The sequence below is a fragment of the Carcharhinus amblyrhynchos genome, chromosome 4, assembly GCF_965287045.1.
Source record: "Carcharhinus amblyrhynchos chromosome 4, sCarAmb.v2.hapA, whole genome shotgun sequence".
Taxonomy (NCBI): domain Eukaryota; kingdom Metazoa; phylum Chordata; class Chondrichthyes; order Carcharhiniformes; family Carcharhinidae; genus Carcharhinus; species Carcharhinus amblyrhynchos.
In genome coordinates, this window is record NC_137327.1 from 105,953,372 (window position 1) to 105,976,230 (window position 22,859).

The 22,859-nt window shown below is 40.4% G+C and overlaps 1 protein-coding gene across 1 annotated transcript in view; it reads left to right on the forward strand.

Annotated features, from left to right (window-relative positions):
• pcdh11 (protocadherin 11) overlaps nucleotides 1–22,859 on the forward strand; it is a 633,690-nt gene that overhangs the window by 417,713 nt on the left and 193,118 nt on the right. Inside the window, exon 2 of the mRNA XM_080187718.1 lies at nucleotides 2,270–2,465. Within this exon, the coding sequence (XP_080043844.1) occupies nucleotides 2,270–2,465 (196 nt within the window). The remainder of the gene's footprint in view (nucleotides 1–2,269; nucleotides 2,466–22,859) is intronic.

A 22,859-nucleotide genomic window follows, 5' to 3' on the forward strand; every position in this document is an offset into this window, starting at 1 on the left:
GAGGGGTGTGGACAGGTGGATAGGGAACAGTTGTTCCCCTTCGTTGAAGGATTACTTATGAGGGGGCACAAGTTAAAAGTGAGGGGTAGGAAGTTTAGAGGGAATTTGAGGAAAAACTTTTGTACTCAACAGGTGTTGACGGTCTGGAATGTACTGCCTGGGAGGGGAAGACAGGATGCCTCACATCTTTTAAAAAGCATCTGGGTGAGCACTTGGCACATCATAACATTCAGGGCTGTGGGCCAACTGCTGCCAGCTGGGATTAGGTGGGCAGGTCAGGGCATTTCATGTGTTGGTGCAGACTCGATGGGCTGAAGGGCCTCTTCTGCACTGTAGTATTCTGTGATTCTGTGATCTGCTGATTTGCTTTGCTTAGAATATCACTGGGCTCCTTGTTGGCATCATAAGTCATTGATTTGCATAAATCCATGGGTGGGCAATTCTTCTGCCTGCAGACTTTGCAAAATAACGTCAAAGATGGTGCTGGCAGCCAGGTTCCGAGCAGAGAAGCAACCTTTTTGTATTTGAATGTCTGGCTGCCTTGTTCCTGCCAGATGGATAGAATTAAAATTAACCCCACTGTATCATGCTTATGTGTTATAATGCATCAGCTGAAGTAGAGCTTGACAGGTGGTGTTTTCTTTTCTTAATGTCAATTGTTCAGGATAGATTTATGGGCAGTGTTTCACTTTAGTGGGGCGGATGGGGGTGGGGGGTGTTGAGGGTGGGAAATAGCTTTGGTTACCAAGGGCAGTGTTGCTCCAGAATCATTAGAAGTTGTCTGAATTGTGCCCTTGTGATGCTACACAGACTTACGCCCGTAGTACTGCCTGTCCCCAGGAAATCAACAAATCCAGTAGTGCAATGTGAATGAATTTCTCCCTTATAGATTCATGTAACACAGGAGGCCTTTCAGGCTATCATGTTGTGTGGCTCTTTGAAAGAACTATGCAATTAGGCCCACATGCCCACCCTTTCTGTGCAACGCTGCAAATTGTTTTACACTTGAGCATGACTGAGGGGTAAGTTACTCACCGCCATTTCCCTGAACAGATGTTTGTGTTTTAACAAAGTATTTGAGGCTGATGAATATAATGTAAGACAAAGAAACAAGTTTCATGTAAATGTAAAGTGGTTAATTTAAGTTTTCCTTCCAGATTTCCTTTAAACATGAACATACTTGACTGTTCAAGAATCACTAAGCTTTGACCAGATATAGGACATGATTTAGCCCATCATCCAACCTTAAAATTTGTACTTGGTTTTCAAATTGGCAAGCAAGGATAAAGAGATTTACAGTACTTGATTAGGCGGATTATAAGAACAACAAAGAATGGCAAAGATTAATAAAGAAGGGAAGATTAGACTTAGAGAAAGCTAGCCAGAAATATGAAAACAGATAGTAGAAGTATCAATACTTAGAAAAGAGACAATTAAATGAGTATTGGTCCTATACTCAAATTGGATAATTAATAATGGAAAAATATGTTTTCAAGGCAGAGGTGGATAGATTCTTGATAAAGAAAGGAATGAAAGATTATCAGGGGAGGCGTGAGGTTAGAGTCAGATCAGCCATGATCTTATTGAATGGTGGAGGAGACTCAAAGGACTGGGTTGTCTACTCTTGCTTCTAGTTCATATGCGTGTACATATGTATGATGAGTTGAGTCAATTAGACCAGATTTCATTTCCAGTCTGTGCCAAGGTAGCTGATCTGAGCTGATCACAGTGCCCTCATTAAGGGAATAGAAACACCTGATTGTTGCAGTAGTGGGAATTGTGTGAGGTCCGGACTGGGGTTCAACTGTGATACCCTTAACACCCAAATAGCATATGGACATTTAGTATCCAGGTAAAAAAAAATTAAGATAAAGGCAAAATACTGCAGATGCTGGAATCTGAAAGAAAAACAGAAAATGCTGGAGAAACTCTGCAGGAGGGCTGACAGTATTTGCAGTGAGAGAACAGAACCAACGTTTCAAGTCTGCAAAGGCTCATCCAAACACTCAAAACATTGGTTCTATTCTCCCTCCACAGGTACTGTTTGATCTGCTAAGTTTCTCCAGCATTCCCTGTTTTTGTTACACAGAACCATGGCAGCATGAACTGAGTGTTGTGACCGATGCCTGAAATTAGCAAAAGTTGTCACCTTCAGAAACGAAGGTGAGAAAATTAAAGGCAGGAAGTAAGTAAGTGATGAGCTTTAAAAATAAAGTAGCCTATCTCTTACAAGGTTACATAATAACCATTATCTTTCTTCTTCTTCCAGTCACAACGAAGGGTCACATTCCATCTCCCTGATGGCTCTCAGGAAAGTTGCAGCGATAGTGGATTGGGTGACCATGAACCCAACAGCAGTGCCAGCACGTCGCACCCTTTACCCCTCGGCTTCCCACAGGAAGAATACTATGAACAAACTTCCCCAAGCAGGACTGAAGGTGATGGCAACTCGGACCCGGAATCCAGTAAGTGATTTCCTGTGTTTGAGGCAAATTGCTTGAGGTAATTATATGGCCCAGATGAACAGCATTATTAAGCAGCTCTGACCTACATAGTTACTTCACTGATACAGACCTACTGAGCCATTTGTTAAAGAGCTGACAATGTGACAACAGTAGAAATGGGCTGGTAATTTGAAATCATTTGTTAAAGGAGTATGATGGTTATAGAAATGTTTTAATTAATCATGAATAATAGTTAGCAGTTGTCTGGGTACACTGATAGGTTTGAAAGATATGCAACGGGCTGGCTGACCTATATTTTGATTTGCACCACTATTTTTGAATCACAGATTTATAAAGTACCATAGGAGGTCAAGCAGCCCATCATGTCTGCGCTGCCTATTTGAAAGTTATCCAACCAATTCCAATCTTCTGCTCTTCACCCATAATCCTGAAAAATTGTCCTTTTCCCCTCTGTGTGATTTTTAATCTTTTTTTTTCACGGAGCATAGTTTTATTAATACTCTCCCACTCCACCCCCCCTATATACGTGTGTCTAAGGCAACCTTTACATATACAAGGAACCGATCCACAGCCCTGGAATACGGGTTTCAATATTACAATGCTCCAACCTGTCAGAATTTCCAAGTTCAGCTTGGCTGTTATCCACAGCTTTATTTCCCTTTATTCTATTCTGCTCTTTCTCATTTTTGCTGGTAAATGTACCATTTCTCGACTCCTCCAGTTCTGCGATACTTAAATGGCAACTCCTGATTACAGACCTCCCACTGCTAATTTTTCATCTCTTCCTGTGCCCAACCTGGTGAGCTGTCTCTAATTTTAATTCAGCAGTAGGAGCTTGAACTGAAACCGGGAGAAGGAAGCACAACTATTCAAATAACATGACCCTGGAGGATGAGTGCTGTTGCTGCGTCACCTGCTTTTAATGAAACTGTCATGCCAGGAAGCAGCGATGGACCCATGTGTACCCATTGCCTCTACTTTTAGCCCCGAACTGGAAAACTATACCCTTGTACGTGAATATATAGATATTGCTTGTGTGTTCATATATGGCTTTCCTTGGTCCAGGACTATTAAAAGTGTTAATTATGGTTCAAAATTAATGGTATCGAATCCATAGAAATTTGGATGATTTCAAGATTCCCACTATTAAATTAAAATTGGCTTTCAAACTGGTCAGTTAAATGATAAAATCATTTTATATGTAGCAACTTAAGGCAATAAGGGGCCACCATGATGATTATTTTCAGCTTCTGCGAATGGGAGGGGATACAGACTTTCCTAGAATGACATTTCAAAGGAATAGAGTTGAGACTTTAGATGTACCATGTGCTACTGAGCCCCGCCGATCAGGGCGATCTTAGGCTTGAAACTTGGTCTGTGTTCAGATAATTAATTTCTCCAAGGGCAGCAATAGGTTCACTATAACATTCTTCAAAACCTTGAGGCTGGAGAGAGAAGCTCTCTTAATCACTATACAATGGCTCAATGCTGATGTTCCTGAATGTGTGGATGTGAAGGGGATGAAATTCCTATCTTCACTAATTTTAAATGAAAACAATTCTTTATCACACGAGTTGGCAAAGGCAGCAATTTCCTCTCCCAGATGAAATCAGAATTAGAATGTCCCCCTTTCAGCAACATTCACTGTCCGGACCTGTGTGTGGGAAACAACCTGAGGGGCAAGATAGTGGAGGACTGTAATGGCTGTGCAAATGTCACCATCAATTTACAGGGAGTAGAGCAGGAATGGCAAGAGAATTGGAGAAAAAGAGAATTCTGTCAAATAAAACCCATTCTCATTTAAAGCAATTGATGTCAACACTTTCTCTATAACAGATAACTGAAATTTAGCTCCTGAGCTATTTTATGTTCTACAATTATATGGAAGAACTATTATAGCACATATTTCATCATAATGCACAAAATGCTTTGATTGCCAAAGAACATGGTATGATGAGCATGATTGAAATCACAGCCTTGAAACAGAAAGGACTTTTAACTCTCACAAATGGGGAAGTGACTTTCCGATGCTACTTTCTCATGAGGAGGACAGGACCCCCAGGTGAACTTGCTTGTCCCTGTGATCAAACTGCCCCCTGCCAGTGATTGGAGCCCCCCACCATATTGGCCAAGCTTTAATAACCTTGTCCATTATCACAGACCTTTCCACCAATCTCTGGTATAATAGTATATGGCCACCTGATCCCATATGATTTCTAAGCAGCAGGAAGCATACCTGCTCCCAGGCAATGGTCTCTCAGTATTCCCTACCTGATAGGGAGCTAAGCCAATTTGGCAGACTCCTGAAGTGGAATCATACAGCTTTGCCATGGCAGGGATGGGGCCACATAATGTGCGAGCCGTTAAAAAGTTCATTGATTTGGGCCGGACTGAAAAATTTCACTGGCTAGACAGGCCATAAGATTCTTCCCCTAGGTAGGAAACCTGCTTAAAAAGTCACAGGGGCTTTATGATTTTAAAATTGCACAGCATTCGCCTGATCAGAGGTGAAGACAGACCTGAAAGGGCATGTCTTCTTAATAGAAAAGGGGGTGCGATTTGGTTACAACCATGCTTTGCCACTTCACCTCCTGACTCTTCCCCTCACTGGATTCATGCTGGAGCTGGAAGGTGCTAAGAGTCCAGTGTAAAATGTAAAGCACGCATTTTAAATATAGTCTGTGGGCATTCCTGCTCTGCCGCTGACTGGAAGGTTTGGACCGTTAACTGTGTTTATCTCCCACAAATTCTGCCTGACTATTCAATACTTACATTTTTATTTGTAGCTTAAATTAACTTCCTTTAAAACAATCAAAAAATACTCTCATTGCAAACTGTGAGAACCAAATGCAAATTAGTATGGATTAAAAAGTACATGGTTGGTCAATTGGATTAGTAAATTTGCTGATGACACCAAAGTCGGAGGTGTGGTAGATAGTGAGGAGGGGTGTCATAGTTTACAGAGAGACTTGGACAAGTTGCAGAGCTGGGCCGAGAGGTGGCGGATGGAGTTTAATGCGGAAAAGTGTGAGGTAATTCACTTTGGCAGGAATAACAGATGTGTAGAGTATAGGGCTAACGGTAGGACTCTGAATAGTGTGGATGAACAGAGGGATCTAGGTGTATGTGTACATAGATCCCTGAAAGTTGGGAATCAAGTAGATAAGGTTATTAGGAAGGCATACGGTGTCTTGGCGTTTATTGGTAGGGGGATTGAATTTAGGAGCCGCAGCGTCATGTTGCAACTGTACAAAACTCTGGTGCGGCCGCACTTGGAGTATTGTGTGCAGTTCTGGTCCCCACGTTATAGGAAGGATGTGGAGGCGTTGGAGAGGGTGCAGAGGAGGTTTACCAGGATGTTGCCTGGTATGGAGGGGAGGTCCTATGAGGAGAGACTGAGGGATTTGAGGTTGTTTTCGTTAGAAAGAAGGCGGCTACGAGGGGACCTTATTGAAACATATAAGATGATTAGAGGTTTAGATAGGGTGGACAGTGATAGCCTTTTTCCTCGGATGGAGAAAGCTAGCACGAGGGGGCATAGCTTTAAATTAAGGGGTGGTAGTTATAGGACGGATGTCAGAGGTAGGTTCTTTACCCAGAGGGTGGTGAGGGATTGGAATGCCCTGCCTGCTGCAGTTGTAAATACGCCTAGTTTGGGGGCGTTAAAGAGATCCATGGATAGGTTTATGGATGGAAAGGGATTGGTTTAGATTAGAGGGTCATTGCTTTTTAACTGGTCGGCGCAACATCGTGGGCCGAAGGGCCTGTTCTGCGCTATAATGTTCTATGTTCTATGTTCTAAGAAACTGAAAGTTGCATTTGGTACCAAGTTAGTACAGAATGGATAATTTCACTGGCAGATATTTTATTTATATAGTGCCAATCAGGTCTCAGATGGACATCCTAAGTGTGTCAGAGCAATTAAATACTTTTTTTTAAAGTATAACCACTATTGCAATATAGAGAAACATGATAATCTGTTTTATTATTGATATCAGTTGAAGGAAAAAGTAAATGTTGGTCAAAATTTTGAAGTACTTTTTGAAGAAATGTTAAGGCAAGATTGAACTTATCTACAGCCTGTTTGCCCATAAATAGCATCAGTACTTTGTTGTAAAGTGCCTTCACCCATATCTTCACCAAGTATGAATCAAATCTGCACAATAGTGCAAGTACAGACTGAGATGCACACATGAAGTTTCATGATTACGAATCCAGTACCTATCTGACAGCTTAGTCATTGTAATAAGTTCCATTTGTTTTCCTCAATACATACATGTAACACACTGAATGCAAAAGATAGAATACAGGACACAGTTATTAAATGGTATTATGGATAATGCGACTCTAACAAGTTAACCATGCAGATTGTACATCCACTCCTAGTATCGTTTAACCTATTAAAGCAATGTACAACATTTGATATTGTTTACTCATTGGAGGTGTTTTCATTTGTCTGTAAAAGCCAACTTCAATGTGGTGGAGAGGTTGGTAACATAATTCTAGGAATTTTCAGCTTGTAACTTTACCTCCTATACTTGGAAAAGACATTGGCACATGTTCTAAAGGAAATAATTCCAGAGCACCCAATTAGAATAACCCCGATAAATTCAAGCTTCCATTCATATGAAAGGCCGATCATGCCCAAACAGATTTAATAGAAGCATTTGTAGATGGAAATAAGTTAGTTGGTAGTAATGTGATTACTATTACATACTTCCAAATCACAAGGTTCCCCACATGAAAAGCTGTGGCTAAAATTAAAACTCATGGGGTCAGGGAGGAAGTTGTAAATTGGATGATGAATTAGCTACATAATGAGAAATGGAATGCAGTCATTAATAATAGTATTTCTAATTTGTTAGCTATGACCAGTAGAATCCCTCAGTAATCATTTCTGAAATCACAAATGTGCGTAAATTTATTGGCAACCTCGTAAGGGTTTCCTTGCAGGATGTCAAGGTTTATAAATTCCATCAAGTTATAGAAAGTAGAGAAACTTTGAAAGCAAGTGGAAGTGATCCAGAAAGACTTAATAAAATATTACTTTGACTAACTACAAATTGTTTTCTTTTAAGCATATATAAGCACATATAAATGCTAAATTTAACTTCAATCTAGTGGAGAAGGAGAGGGCATAAGCTTATTTTTAACATTTGGTTGGTTGGTTTCCTTCGCTTCTCATCATGACTGCTGATCTTTGATCAAAGAACTCCTCCACATCCCCACGAGAAGATTTGGAGAAAAGACAATGAACTGTCTGATACCCTTTAGTGAAGGAAAGGGACAAAAGGATCTCAATGATTTTAAGGAAAATGGTTTTGAGGAGAGGCATTGTGAAAATTTCTCTTTAAAAAAAATTGTCAATGCGGAGGAATTGTTCTATGCAGAGGACTAGAAGTCATGATTAGAAGCTAAGCAAAAAATGTTCGATATATTTGAAGCAAGAACTATCGTCAACTTAGAGTTGTTAGCTTTTGGAATAGATTTTCACCTCAGGCAATGATGACTCAATTGCAGGATTTAAAAAGGAAATGTGCAGGGAGCCAGGTGTGAGGATGTAATATGTGCAGGTCTAAATGTGGTGATGGCTGACATACAATGCCAGTTAGAAAAACCATACCTGATTCTGCTGACTGTACTGAGCTTCAGTAAAAAAAAAGTTAAAAAAAACATAATTTCATAAAATGTGTTCAAAATGAATAATACATGTTTCCGATGAAAACATCATTCAATTTTTATTGATTCCAAGCCTTACATACAAATAAATCAATATAATGAGCATAACATCAAACAAGAATCCACTATGGCTAAACTGAACAAGGAAATTCCGCATACTTAATCAATTATATTTGATGTAAAATTTGAAACAAAGCCATTCTACAAAATGTGATACTTTCTGGAACATATGAGGCATATATTGTAATCACAGGCTTCCATGACTACTGCTAGGAAAAGGTCAATTGCCCACTATATCGACCATGAATGGGCCTCGCTGAGACAATTGACCATCACATAGCAAAGGAAGAAGGAGCTTACGTCTGTGGGAACTGAATCCAGCAACTCTGTGTTATCATATTTCCAAGTGCCAACTGGTTGCTGAAAATGCCACTTTGTTTATCCTTCTTTTAGCTTTCAGACCTTAAAAAAAAATGAACTCACTAGGATAATCATTTTTATTGCTGAAGGGGGGCATAGCCACCAATCTTCCAAAAGGGCAATTAGGGGTGAGCAACAAATGCTTGCCTAGCCAGTGGCACTTGTATCCCATGAAAACAAAAATGAAAATAATCGTATGCCTCTTCTGTTTTCAGGCTCTCACGTGTTGTTATTTCATTTGCCCTTCAATACAAGGGAAGAGATGTTATTAGTACCAAGAGCTTCCGGAACCAGCAGCCCTTGGGGTGTCTGTTAACTTTTTCGAGGCTATTGCTCAATCTTCAACAGTTTTCAACACGTCCCTATGTCACATCTCCACCCACTGTTGTAAAGCTGACATTGTGCTGTTTATTTTAAATAGATTAACAGTGACAAATTTCTCTGCTAATGTGCCCTGCACAACAAGCTTTTAGAAGGTAGAATTTGATTCAGTTCACGATGGTATCAATAGCTCTGTTTTAATATGAGCTCGGATGCGGATAAGACTCAAACCCAGCTCAATCAATTGTGCTCTTCTTGGGTTTACCAAGCCAGTAAGTGATCTTGTGAGACAATTTATCACATGACAGTAGCCATTTAAATGGTCTAATCTTGCAAAATTCCCGCAGTGCTTTGCTATCATCAATTCAATGCTCACCAGTTAAAGAAATGCATGGCTACTAATTAGCTCACAGTTTTAGTTAATTAATTGGTACTTCCTGGCAGTTCAAAATGATCTCTCTTCCTTAATCTAATTAGGCTAGATGCAGGTGGAGGAACACTGTCACTCTGTTTACCCAGAGCCACAATGGCCCTTCAGCTCACCAGGACAAAGTACCTTTAACTAGTTAAGGTCAGATTAGAGTCTTCGTTCTTAGCATTTACAGTTAAACCAAAGTGACATTTATTAGATTAAATAGAGCATAAAACTGCCTAGCTTGAATTGAAGTCATAAGCACTCGTGAAAATAATGTGACCCTGAAGATAATTAGTTCAAAGTTCCATGCAGGATTAGAATTATTAAAATATGTAGTTTGTAGAACAAATGTAACTGCTAAATTCTGAGCTGAGCGGTTTGCTCAGAAAAGCTGAAGTATGTTTTCTGTCAAAGTTGGAAATTGTTCTAATCTTATGTGGCTTTTACACAGTAACCAGTATTGATGCAAAGTGAAACCATTTGGAACAACAATAGTTAGGGGATGGCACGGTGACACAGTGGTTAGCACTGCTGCCTCATAGTGCTAAGGACCCAGCTTTGATTTCTGGTTTGGATCACTGTCTATGCAGACTCTGCATGTTCTTCCCGTGTCTGTGTGGGTTTCTTCCAGTTGCTCTGGTTTCCTCCCACAGTCCAAAAGATATGCTAAATTCTTCCTCTGTGTACCCAAACAGGCACCGGAGTGTGGCAATTAAAGGATTTTTACAGTAGCTTAATTGCAGTGTTAATGTAAGTCTATTTGTGACACTGATAAATAAACTTAAACTTAATTAACTGTTCATATATTCTTAATAACCAGTTGGAGGATGTGACACCTAACTTTGAACCTAAATTATCCTTTGACGTTAGCCAATGTTTGAATGCATTGTTAAGAATTCTGTATGTCAAGCTTTTTCTTTACTATGATGATAAATATCCATTGGCTTATATTCCATTATTGGTGCACATTTCTTCATTCTTAGAAAGTACATTTTCCCTGTAGATCTATCCCCAAATCCCTAAACCTATGGGGAAAACATGAGACGTGAAATTGGTTTGAAAATTATTCTTCAAAATGAGTGCTGGAATAAAGTTTCCTCTCTCTAACATGTCTGAAAGTCCCAAAAGAAATCAATTTGCATATCTGAATCCCGTTCCTAATGCCTAGAGTCTATAGCATGAAACAATAGTCTTAACAAGTATTACCATGCTGCAAGAAGGGAATTATTCCTCAGCAGTAACACACCTTTCATTGCAGAAGATAAAAGTACGACATTTTATTTAAAAACAAGTTGCTGATTCGTGCTAATGTCTGCCTATAAAACTTTGAAAGTTATTTGAATTTTTTAAAGGAAGGACGGGAGTTTTTCAACGCTTCACTCCACAAACATTTTTAATCTGCACAAAATTCTGACAAGAGGCTATTTATTACCAATTACAAATAGAAGAAAGCTGATGAAAAGCCACATTTGCCATTTAAATCGATGCAGGATGATTATAAAAACAAAATACTGCAGATGCTGGTGATAAAAAAGCACTCCCATTTGGGAGAGCACATTAAAAATGAAGAAAAAAACCTCAAGTACTTAATCCTGTATATTAACAAAAACAGATTTGTATTCATAACTCCACATCCAAGGCAGTTAATCATTGAATAGCCTATTTGAATTGTCACTAAAATTGTGAACATACAACTCACTTCTGGGATAATTGTGGAAATCAACAAAGCATTAATATATAATGGCAGACCTTGGGGTAATATCAACAAATACCTATTGTAGTTCTTTACAAATTTCACTAATGGAGACAATCTATTTTATTATTTGTAAAGGGCTGGGGATTTAAATAACTATACAGCTTGGTAGTTCCACATACTTTATATGCCTTTCATCAGCCTTTACACCCCCTCCTTAAATTCATAACTTCCACAATGCCAATTAAGGCCTTTGCTACAACAAAAATGGGTTTAAATGGCCTTGCTAAGTTCTGATTTTCCCTTGTGAAATTACATTCCATCCACTTTTCCCACTGGCAAAAATATGATCTGTTGGCAGTTGGGGTAGGATTTCCAAACTCGGGTTTGGCCCACCATTTTTTTAAGGTCTGCAGAATCTCCGCGAAAGTCTGATCCACTGTCTCCAAATCATAGGAACACAATAGCTTCAATCTCGGTCCATAGTGATCTGCGCGGTAGCACAGTGGTTAGCAGAGCACTGGGGCCTGGGTTCAATTCCCGACTTGGGTCACTGTCTGTGTGAAGCTTGCACATTCTCCCTGTGTCTGTGTGGGTTTCCTCCGGGTGCTCAGGTTTCCTCCCACATTCTGAAAGACATGCTGGTTAGGTGTGTTGACCTGAACAGGCACCGGACTGTGGCGACAAAGGGACTTTCACAGTAACTTCATTGAAGTGTTAATGTAAACCTTATTTGTGACTAATAAATAAACTTTAACTTTAGTAGATGCATTACAGCTGACCATGGTGCCCACTAAATTAGAGAAGAAAGTATTAGACAGGGTTGTCTTGCTATTCGCTGAACAGGGATTCCTATTGGAAGCCTGCGTACATGGTTATCAGGCAAAGTGAAGATGGGAGTCAGGTGCCATTTCTTCTACAGTCAGATGGACTGCTGAGCACTTTCAGAGCTTTCAGAAATGACAGAGATGTCATTTCAGCACCAAATTAGAGATTGACTCCAATCCATAAAATCATATTCTGTCCAAGAGTCAGGAAGTTTAGAGTAGAAAATAATTCTGGAGATAATATTCCATTAATTGATTTTTTTTGTTGTGTCTTGAACTTTTTAATTACCATTTTCAGGTAAAGTAAATTTTGAAATGATTAACATTGAGCAAAAGTATATAAAATAATGATGGAATGCAGCTTTCAAGTAGGGCTTTGAAAGCAAATCCACTCACTGTTATGATTCATTACACAGAAATCATACTTTGCTGAAGATTAATTTCTTATGTTCTAGCTTGAATTCAGAATCCCAGTTGCCTTTCATTCATTCCCTTCTCAATGGCCTATTAGTTGCTGCATATTAAAGAATTGATTTTTAATGACAGCACCATGCGTGCACAGTTGGATCTCATGCTGTGGCATTGGTGTGCCAGCATGTAATTTCGGTGTTTTAAATGCCTTTGTGCTGAGCATGAAAATGGCACAGCAGTCTGCCTGATTAATGTTATAACAAAATGTAAATGATGTGCAAGGCCCTTTAGCCTATCTGCTACTTGCTCCTTTCACCGGTTGGGAGTGCTGAGATGCTATGCATGTTGTGGTTGCAATTACGTGACATTTTGAGTGCTCATCCTCATCTAGGCAACATAAATACAAACTGTAAACTGGAACCTTTTTTTGATGTCACTGGAAGAAAGAAATGCTTTGTATTAATATTTCATCTTCCCAGAATATATTTACTGTGATGTCTGATTGTTATGACTCAGAACATGGAAGTCATTCAGCATAGCGCGAGATTCTGCAAACAGCAAGGAGGTGATTGACCAGTTGATCAATTCTTTGGAGGAAAATGTACAAAGAGAATTCCTTGGTCATTTTAGAACAGTGTGGGGTGACACAGTGGTTGCCTCACAGCACCAGGGACTTGGGTTTGATTAGCAGCTTGGGTCACTGTCTGTATGGAGTTTGCACATTCTCCCAGTGTCTGCTTGGGTTTCCTCCAGGTGCTCTGGCTTCCTCCCACAGTCTGAAAGACATGCTGGTTAAGTGCATTGACCTGAACAGGTGCTGGAATGTGGCGATTAGGGGAAATTCACAGTAATTTCATTGCAGTGTTAATGTAAGCTTTAGTTATAACTAATAAATAAGCCTTAACTTTTAGGAGACCCGTAATGTGTACCAGAACTACACTCCCCACACCAGCAAAAAAAATGCATTCAGAGTCCCTACTTAGCATTTCATCTGAGGAATACAACCCACAACAATGTTGAACCCCCTCAACGCTGCACTCAAATTTTTGCCTCATTTGCAGAGTTGTATGCTCAGATTGTGGAGCAGAGTATGAACGTTCAGACGGGGATATTCTGCCGCCCGCCACCACCTCCCCCAACCCCTGCTGCCTTCCCATGGCAGGTTTTCCAGCAATGGAGTTGGCTTATCTTTTGCTGCTGGTGGGATCTTCTGATCCTGCCCAAGCCAGTGGTCAGTTGCAATGCTCGCCAGCGACAGGGCTATCGCTTTCAGCGAGACCAGAAGATCTTGTCGGTGGGAAGGACTGGAAAAAAAACGCTTTGCTCAAAATAAGAGTTTGAGCCAAATATTTACACAAAAAACTTATACTATGTTAAGAGATGCTGTATCATTGTTTTGCTGAATTATATTTAAAAACTGTGTTTTCCAATTCAAAGAAAGGATCCAAATAACAATGTATATTTCTCGATTTGATTTATTATTGCCATATGAACTGGGATACACTGAAAAGTATTGTTTCTTGCATATTATACAAGAAAAACATACCATTCATAAAGTATACAGGGGAGAAGAAAAGGAGAGGGTGCAGAATATAGTGTTGCAATTACAGGTGGGATGAAGAGAAAGATCAGATTAATCTATGATAAGTCCAGTCAAAAACCTGATGACCGGGAAGAAGCTATTCTTGAGTACGTTGGTATGTGTTTTCAGACTTTTATATCTTTTTCCTGACAGAGTATTACTAGACATTTTAAAATGCTTAGAATTCAGTTTTAAAAGCGCTGAATTGGAGTAAAAGATTAAATTAGAGGGGTATGCTGGAGACAGTTCACAAGAAGTCGCCTTGCTCTGGCACCATTTTTTTTCAGAATAGTTCTTTGACAATCAGTTGCAATTCAGTGCGATCAACGTTCTGATTGTCCTAAGAACTGATAACACAGGCCGACAAAAATGCTCATTTGCAAATCTAGTTATTTGAGAGAGGAACTTAGAAAGACATAGAAATTAACAGAATATTGTGGGCACTGTGGTTAGTACTGCTGCCTCACAGCACCAGGGACCCCTGTCGGATTCCCGGCTTGGGTCACTCTCTGAGTGAAGTCTGCATGTTCTCCTTGTGTCTGTGTGGACTTCCTCCAGGTGCTCTGGTTAGGTGCATTAGACTAGCTAAATTCTCCCTCAGTGTACCTGAACAGAGTATGGCGACTGGGGAATTTTCATAGTGACTTCACTGCAGTGTTGATGTAAGACTACTTGTGACTAATAAGTAAACTTTAATTTTGACTTTGGCTCTTGTGGAGAAAAATCTCAGTACAAACTGAATGGCTTGTTTCTCAGATGTCAAATCTGTCTTCGGGTTAAGACCACGTCAAAATGTGAAATAAATGAGAAGAGCTGGCTCCCTGCATTTTTCCCCAGCTTTATACCGATTATGGTTTGGAGCTTGAATGGAGAAGAATGGCAGAACCTGGTTGTTAGGCAACCAGCTGTCATCAGCTTGGAGGTTGCAAAGTTATTGGTCAATTTTTTTTCAACACAGTGTAAGAATATTAAAAAAAGCTATTTACATCTTCGTCAAAGTTGCAATTCAATTCACAATTTCAACGCAATCGGCCATTGACTTCAGTATGATCAGAAGATCCCTCCAGCAGCCGATGGTGAGCCACCTCCATTTCTGGGAAGCCCACTGTGTGCGTATGGGGGGAACCAGAGTATCCCAGCCTGTGTTAACGCTTTATTCCATAACATGAGCGTACAGATGAGGCTAATATTCCAGTGGCGTGCTGAAAGTGTCCAACATCACCATGGCTTTCATTCTTCCAATTAAGTGTTCAGCAAGGATTCCAAATGCATCACAGTGCAAACTGCCCATGCAAATCAAAAGAAATGTTCTTCAGTAACTACCCAAGATTAATACCCAATACCTGTATGGAAAGGGAAGGGAGCTGTGAATAATTTTAGTGGAACAGATGCCAAAATTTTAGGAAAAATAAAACATGGCTGGAGGATACAGACCACCGAAGGCCTTTCAAAATATCATGCATTGATATCATTTTCTTATTCAGTGCCCTCTAGGAGAGCCTATCAGAAATGTATGTGCATCGAATCATAGAATCCCGACAGTGCAGAAAGAGACCAGTCAGTCCATTGAGCCTTCACTGACAATAATTCCACCCAGGCCTTATCGTCATAACCCCATGTATTTACCCTGCTAAACTCCCTGACACGAAGGGGCAATTGGGCATAGCCAATCAACTTAACCCGCACATCTTTTGACTGCGGGAGGAAACCAGAGCACCTGGAGGAAACCCATGCAGACATGGGGAAAATGTGCAGACTCCACACAGTTATCCAAGGCCGGAATTGAACCCAGGCCCTTGGCGCTGTGAGGCAGCAGTGCAAACCACTATGCCGCAATACAATATTTGTCAACTATTCAGTTAAATAGTTGAGTGCAAAATCATGTCAGCACGCACCCAAATTTGTCACTGTCACTCCCAGCAGAGCTGGAATTTAGAAAATTAATCCAATTGTGTCTAGCTCCCTTGAAGGTGGGTTAATTGCATCATTTAGTGTGACACTTTGGTATATAAATTTGAAAGCCTTTGTCCTGAACTGATTTTTTTCAACAATTGGAAAGATAGGCGAAGCTTCAATACTCCTGGGGAAAGGGGAGCTGGGTAATGCTGGGTAGAGGAGGGTAAGATTAACCTGACTGCTTTCCAGCACTTACTGCCAGCCAAAATCTATGTGTGACCATCTAGTAAAAATCGGTTTGGGGCCCCACATTATGTTCCATGCTGTTGGGTATTTGGAGAGTGTACATGGCAAATGGCTCCTAAGGGGAAGAAATGGAAGGCTGATAATTGTCAGCCTCAATAGTCAGCATTTTCATTAGCACTTCCTCCATGGGGGAAATTGATTTTCTCATTAAGACCGATCTGTCTCATTGTAAGAAGCAACATCCAAAGATTGCAGGTCAGGTGGATTGGTTATGCTAAATTGCCTCTGAGTGTCAAAAAATGTGTAGCTTGGATGAATTAGCTAAATCATCCAAGCTACACATTTTTTGACACTCAGAGGCAATTTAGCAAATGTGCAGGGTTTTGGAGATAGGATGGGGGGAGTGGGTAGAAAGAGCTGTTGGATTTTCATAGAAAATAATTGAATCCCTACAGTGCTGAAGGAGGCTATTTGGGCCATTGAGTCTGTACTGACTCCCCGATAGAGCATCCCACCCTGTTCTTATCCCTGGTAACCCATTAACCCTGCTAATCCTCCTAACCTAAACATCCTTGGACACTGAGGGGAAATTTAGCATGGCCAATCCACCGAACCTGCACTTCTTTGGACTGTGAGAGGAAACCAGTGCATCTGGAGGAAACCCACACAGACACAGGGAAAATGTGTAAACTCCACACAGTCATCAAGGCCAGAATTGAACCTAGGTGCTGTGAGGCAGCTGTGCCAACCACTGTGCCAACATTCCCCTAGACCTATATGTTGTTGTTTCAATTTCACCACAGATTTTGAGGTATTTTGATTTGGATCTCCAATAGTATTAGTTATTTGAGCATTTGTAAATAATGAAACAAAGCTGGCTGATGTGAAGATATGATACAATGTACTACAGCATTGTACTTTTAAATATAAAATCTAGAATCAAACACATTTCAGGCTAACAGGGACAAATTCAGCTCTCTTTATTAATTTGTAAGGATACTAAATGAAAATTTGAACTGTTACATTGGGCGGGATTTAATGCAGCACATTGTGACAGGAAACATGAAGGCTGGGCCAACCTAATCACTGGAGAGGCTCTACATCAGCATTCCAGCATTGGTGAAACCTCCCCTGATTAAACGAGTGGGCAGAGGTTGACATGGGATTTCCAGCTGCCACCAGCAGCAAGATGTCAATGAGGCTCATTAGGGCAAAATAACACCCATTTTCCCTGAGCATATTTCTGGTTTGTGGTGGTTGAGGAATTAAATGCAAGTCCCATGTTCTTTGCCTCTCAAAGGACCAGCTAGCAATTATTCTTGAATTTGTCAGTGGCATTTTGGAAATGGCTCCTGATTTTTAGGCACTCTGTGTTTGTTTGTGGGATCTGGCGTTGAGGATGGGGAGCAATGGGGTGGTGGCTGCCCTTGCCTACAACCATTAGCCCACAAACCTTATCTCGCTCTCATTTACCTTCAGCCTGGGATGCCCTTGACAATCCTAGATGGATTGCTGGTAGCTGCCACCACTCCTGCTGATGCTGCTTGCAACTGACAGTTGCGGCCACTGATCAACTGGTAACAGGTGGAAGGGACTCTGGGCTGAATCCCATTGAAGGCCCCACTGTGGTCATTTACATGCCTGAAGGGCACTAATTCCATCAGGCATCCACCAAGTAACATACGAGTGTTGCTAGTTATCTGTCTGGTAAGTGAAAGCCCCATCGGGCTGGTGAAATCCCACCCCCTGAGAGTGCTTTCACTGTAATCTTTAACACGTGTTTTCCTACATCCTCAGTCTTACCATTTAATCCTTCTTGCAACCAGTTCTAAATCACAATGATTGATTTTAAGGTTTATTCGTTTTTAAAATTAATAGATGCAGAAACCTTAACTAGCACCATATTCCCATTATGCTAGCAGAAATTAAAAAAAATCACCAACTGTTTGCATGCATTATTTGCAGAATTAAAAGTCATATAAATATTAATAAAGGGTACAGGTTTGACTTTTGGATAATGTAAAGATTTCTGGACATTACCACAAACTGCGCTATAAATAAAAGCAAACTCCTGCCTCACAACTATCAATCCATATCAGTCTGTATCCAACTGATTGAAACATTACAATTTCAGAAAGCGGCATAGCGATTAGCAATGCTGCCTCACAGCGGCAGGGTTCCGGATTTGATTGCCGGCTTTGATCATTGTCTGTGTGAAGTTTGCACATTCTCCCCGTGTCTACGTGGGTTTCCTCTGGGTACTCTGGTTTTCTCCCTCAGCCCAAAGATGTGAAAGTTAGGTGATTTGGTCATGATAAAATCTCCTTCAGTGAACCCAAACAGGTGCTGGACTGTGGTGACTAGGGGATTTTCACAGTAACTTTATTTGCAGTCTGAATGTATGCCTACTTTGTGACTAATAAATAAACTTTCACTTTTAATCTGAACTAAGTCATAAAGGTTTTGTTAATGTGAGTAAAATTGCAAAATTATAAAATTTAAGCATTTACTGCAGAGTAAAGGTTTGACGAGGAGAAGCTGGGAGTTCTGCATAAGTAATACAGTTGTGATTAATAAGTCAAGAAAGATGCCATTTAAAAAAAAACAAAACCAACCCATTTGTAGGAGCACCCATATGTCCTGGAAAATCCCAGTGGAGTTTTGTTTAGGACATTTCACCAATTCCCAGGAAGGCAGTTTGTGGATAGATATTTCTCTGTAAAATATCCACAAAGTACACAAGCAACATCTAGTGGCAGGAAATCAGAAGTGAGTACATTTTCCTGTTCATTGGACAGCAGACACTGTTTAAAGGGGACAGTGGAAAAGAAAGAAAATGCACGAGTAAGGTTTGAAGGTCATGCAAAGCAAATGTACCGTATCCTATTTTGTGCAGCGTCGTTTAAGCTATTGCAGGTTGGACCTGCAACTACTGGGCAAACTCATCAAGCTGTTTTGAGGTTCAGAAATGTGCCAAATCTGAAAAAGTGAAGCAGCAAAAGTACCTGGTTAAAGAGGAGGATGTGTTGCTGTGAAAAATGTGGGAAATTATGCAAATTAATTTAAACAACAGTATTTTTTATATTTAAACCACAGCTACACCTTTTGTGTTTGGGAAAATCTATTCAGCGTTCATCACCATTGGTTCTTAGTTTTAAATGGACGATGTCACTGGTCCCGTTTTAAAGATCCAGATTATGTTATTTTAACCCTGAGCCATTGTGACTTCTCTGTGCAGTCAATCTGTTAGCAAATAGGTCCAGGGCCAGAAGAAGCCCAGTAAAATAAGTAAATTGTTTCTCTGTTTGCTTCAGAGGCAAGAGGCAGTTCTGCTTCCTTTTGGCCCCACAGAGCAAACATGTGCCTGTACCTCCTCAAGCTTCCTAACATCCCCTTTTCTGACCACACAGCCCTTGTCAGCCCTCTTAGCTTTCAGCTGTCAGCAGTCTCCAGCTGGCTCGCAAACCCTCCTCACAAAGAGATTCACTCCCGTGTTCGGGTAGGTGACTTACTGCCAGCATACAGATAGAGCCTCAAAGTCAATTTTTCCCACTAGGTGGATCAGCCTGCACAGCTGCTAACGGGAGTTTAAAATCTATGTTTTTGATTCAAAGGTTAACCCAAGAACACAAGAAGCACAGGAACACAATTTTAAACTGCTCACTGAATGCAGTGAATTCGTGCAGTGTGATAATAAGCAAAGACCTATTTTAGTGAACTTGGTTGAGGGACATTAGGGAGATCTCTGCTGCTATTCTCCAATACTGCCAGGGAATCTTTTGCATCTATATGAGAAGGCAGATCAGGCTCTGGTTTAAAAGGTTTTCTGAAAGACAACACTTCCAGCAGTGCAACACTCCGTCAGAACTGCTCTGAAGTGTCAGCCTTGTTTACCTGCTGAAGTCCATGGAGGGACTCAAATCCCACAACCCTCTGACTTAGAGACAAGAACCACCACCAAACCATTCCTGCCACATGAGCAGATATATTATACACATATGGCTTATACACACAGTTCGGTGCCTGTTATTGGTGCTGATGTACATTTGTCTTTCATTTAAGGTTTTATTTCGTACCCTTGCCTGTGCACTTGGAAGAGCAAATGGTTTAAATTCAGCTACTGGATAGTTTGTCCGTTCTTTCTGTCTCTGGAGTTCCAGTTTGACCAGTCTACTGAAAGCCAGGAGTAAGATCTACATGCCTATCTTTGAAAAATATACTTCCTAAATATTCAGTAATCCAGAGGAATTGCCCATCTGAAGATTAACCCATAATTCTCAAGCCTTCACAAACATATACCTATCATGGCTTAACCAATCTACCTGTATCACCCACTACAGCACAATTCTTATTAAATTCAAGCTCGTGCTTTGATACATATGAATTTTAGACCCATTCTATATCAAATCCAAGTTTATTCTATTCTAATTCCAAACTCTTTATCTTTTTCACATTAGATGGTATCTTCATAAACCATGTCTTAGAAAAAGATTTCCACTGAATGCTATTAATAGCAAATTCATAAAATCCTGTTATGAAGAGCTTATTTACAAAAACAAATATGAAACTGCTCAAAAATAAGGTTAGCATTCAAGCTTCATCTTTGGATTTTCACAAATCCCTTCCGATTGCTTAAATCATAACTGCATCTGAGACCTCAACTTGTATATTTTTCATAAAATGCATGTAGATACATGCATTGCTATTTCTAAAATGTCAAAGCTGACCACATACCTATAAAATAGCTTAACCAGTCTGTCTGTATCGTGACACCCCTCCACATCCCTCACCAACCAATAAAAGAAACCACTTGGCAGCTTTTGGAAAACTCGCACCTCATTATCTCTGAGGAGCAGTTACTGGACTGTACATCTCAATTTCAAAAAGAGCTATCCAAACACCATCTGCATTTAATAACCAAGGTAGACCAGAAGGAGATGGATCATCTGCCAAAACAAAGGTCCCACAATATTTCTTTCACCTTCTAATGGTTGAGACATTTACCATTCTTCAGAACCCTGCGATAGCTGCACATCCATTGTCAATGATGGTGAAGAGATGGGAGTCATGTGACCTGTGTCTCTGGCTTGTAGAACCAGTAATAGTGCCTCGCTGAACTGAAAAGCTCAGTCTGTTATTTGCTATCTAACTATGATGTGGAGATGCTGGCGTTGGACTGGAGTGGCACAATAAGAAGTCTCACAACATTAGGTTAAAGTCCAACAGATTTATTTGGTAGCACAAGCCAAAGTTTTGGTAGTGAAAACTTATGTTATCAAATAAACCTGTTGGACTTTAACCTAGTGTCGTGAGACTTCTTATTGTGCTATCTAACTAGCAGTCTCACTGACACGGAGTTCTATCTAGGTGGGCTACTGAACCTTTACACTGCTTCTGCTGGATCACCTGCAAGACTGATTCATTTCTGCAAGTCTATCTCCAAGTCAACACCACTGGAAAAATGAATTATCCAGCATTAGGTTTCAGTCCATTGACCTCCGTGAAGTAATACCTCATTCGACTTTGATTTTAGACTGGCACACATGTGAACCAATGTTTAGTTTAACTGCAGTCACTGTACTGTAAGATATTCTTTTCTCTATTCCTCTTTTTACTATCTGAATGCAAAGGCAAAGTTACAACTCTATTCCGTCTTTTGAATGTATGCAATAAACTAATCCATTTTTAGTTTGTCCTACCTCAAGTAACTGGTGAGTTTATTAGTATAAAATGATATCACACAAAAACCAAGGGGTTGGGAAGTAAGCCACGGCCTTTACAGAAGGAAATAAATCAAAAAACCTTTCTGTTATGGAAGGATGGTGAACGAAGAAATTAGTGCTGTTTCAATTAACCACACCCCCCACCCGGCTGTAACACTGCCTTTAAAAGTGGCTCTGCATTTTAACCAACAAACCAAACCCTATTAGGTAGTCTGTTTCAAGATAATTCCCAAATATTTACAAGCAGCCTCTCCATCTCACGAAGCTGAATCAGAAATTACTTCTGACAGTAAATGGATTGCCGTAGCGACATGTAAATAACTTTTAAATGTAATGAGCTGGATTAGTGCCAGACCATTAGTGAGCCCTAAATCACGCTGCAAAGGTCTTGTGAAAAGAGGGGAGGACTTCAAACAAGCAGTTGATTGCGGTTGTGCTTAAAGGTCATAGCTGCTCAGGCTGCAGGAGGGGACAAAACATGGCAGTTAGCAGCCTGTCTGCAACCTTTCCAGAACATTTCAGAATTTTTTATAGCTCACTCTAAACTCATCAAAACACATAATATATACTACACTCTCGTCAGGAGCTTCAGTACTAGGAATTCAGATTTTAAAAAAAATTGATGAGATGGGGGCATCACTGGCAGGACCAGCATTTATTGCCATCCCTAGTTGCCCTTGAGAAGGTGGTGGTGAGCTGCCTTTTTGAACCACTGCAGTCCCTGAGGAAAGCATTCCAGGATTTTAATGCAGCAACAGTGAAGGAATAGCAATATATTTCTAAGTCAGAATGGTGAGTGAGTTAGAGGGGATCCTCCAGGTGGTAGTGTTCCCAGGTAGCCTGTGATCATGTCCTTTTAGATGGTAGTGGTTGAGGATTTGGAAGGCGCTGCCAAAAGAACCCTGATGCGTTCGTGCAGTGCATCTTGGTACACATGGCTGCCACTGTTCACCAGTGGTAAAAGGATTGAATGTTTGCGGATAAGATGCCAATCAAGTAGGCTGCTTTGACCTTGATGGTGTCAAGCTACTTGAATGCTGTTGTATCTGTGTTCATCCAGGCAAATGATGAGTTTATCATTAAACTCCTGACTTGTGCTATGTAGATGGTGGAAAGACTTCAGTCAGCCAGGAAGTGAGTTACTCACTGCAGGACTCCTAGCCTTTGACTTGCTCTGGTCA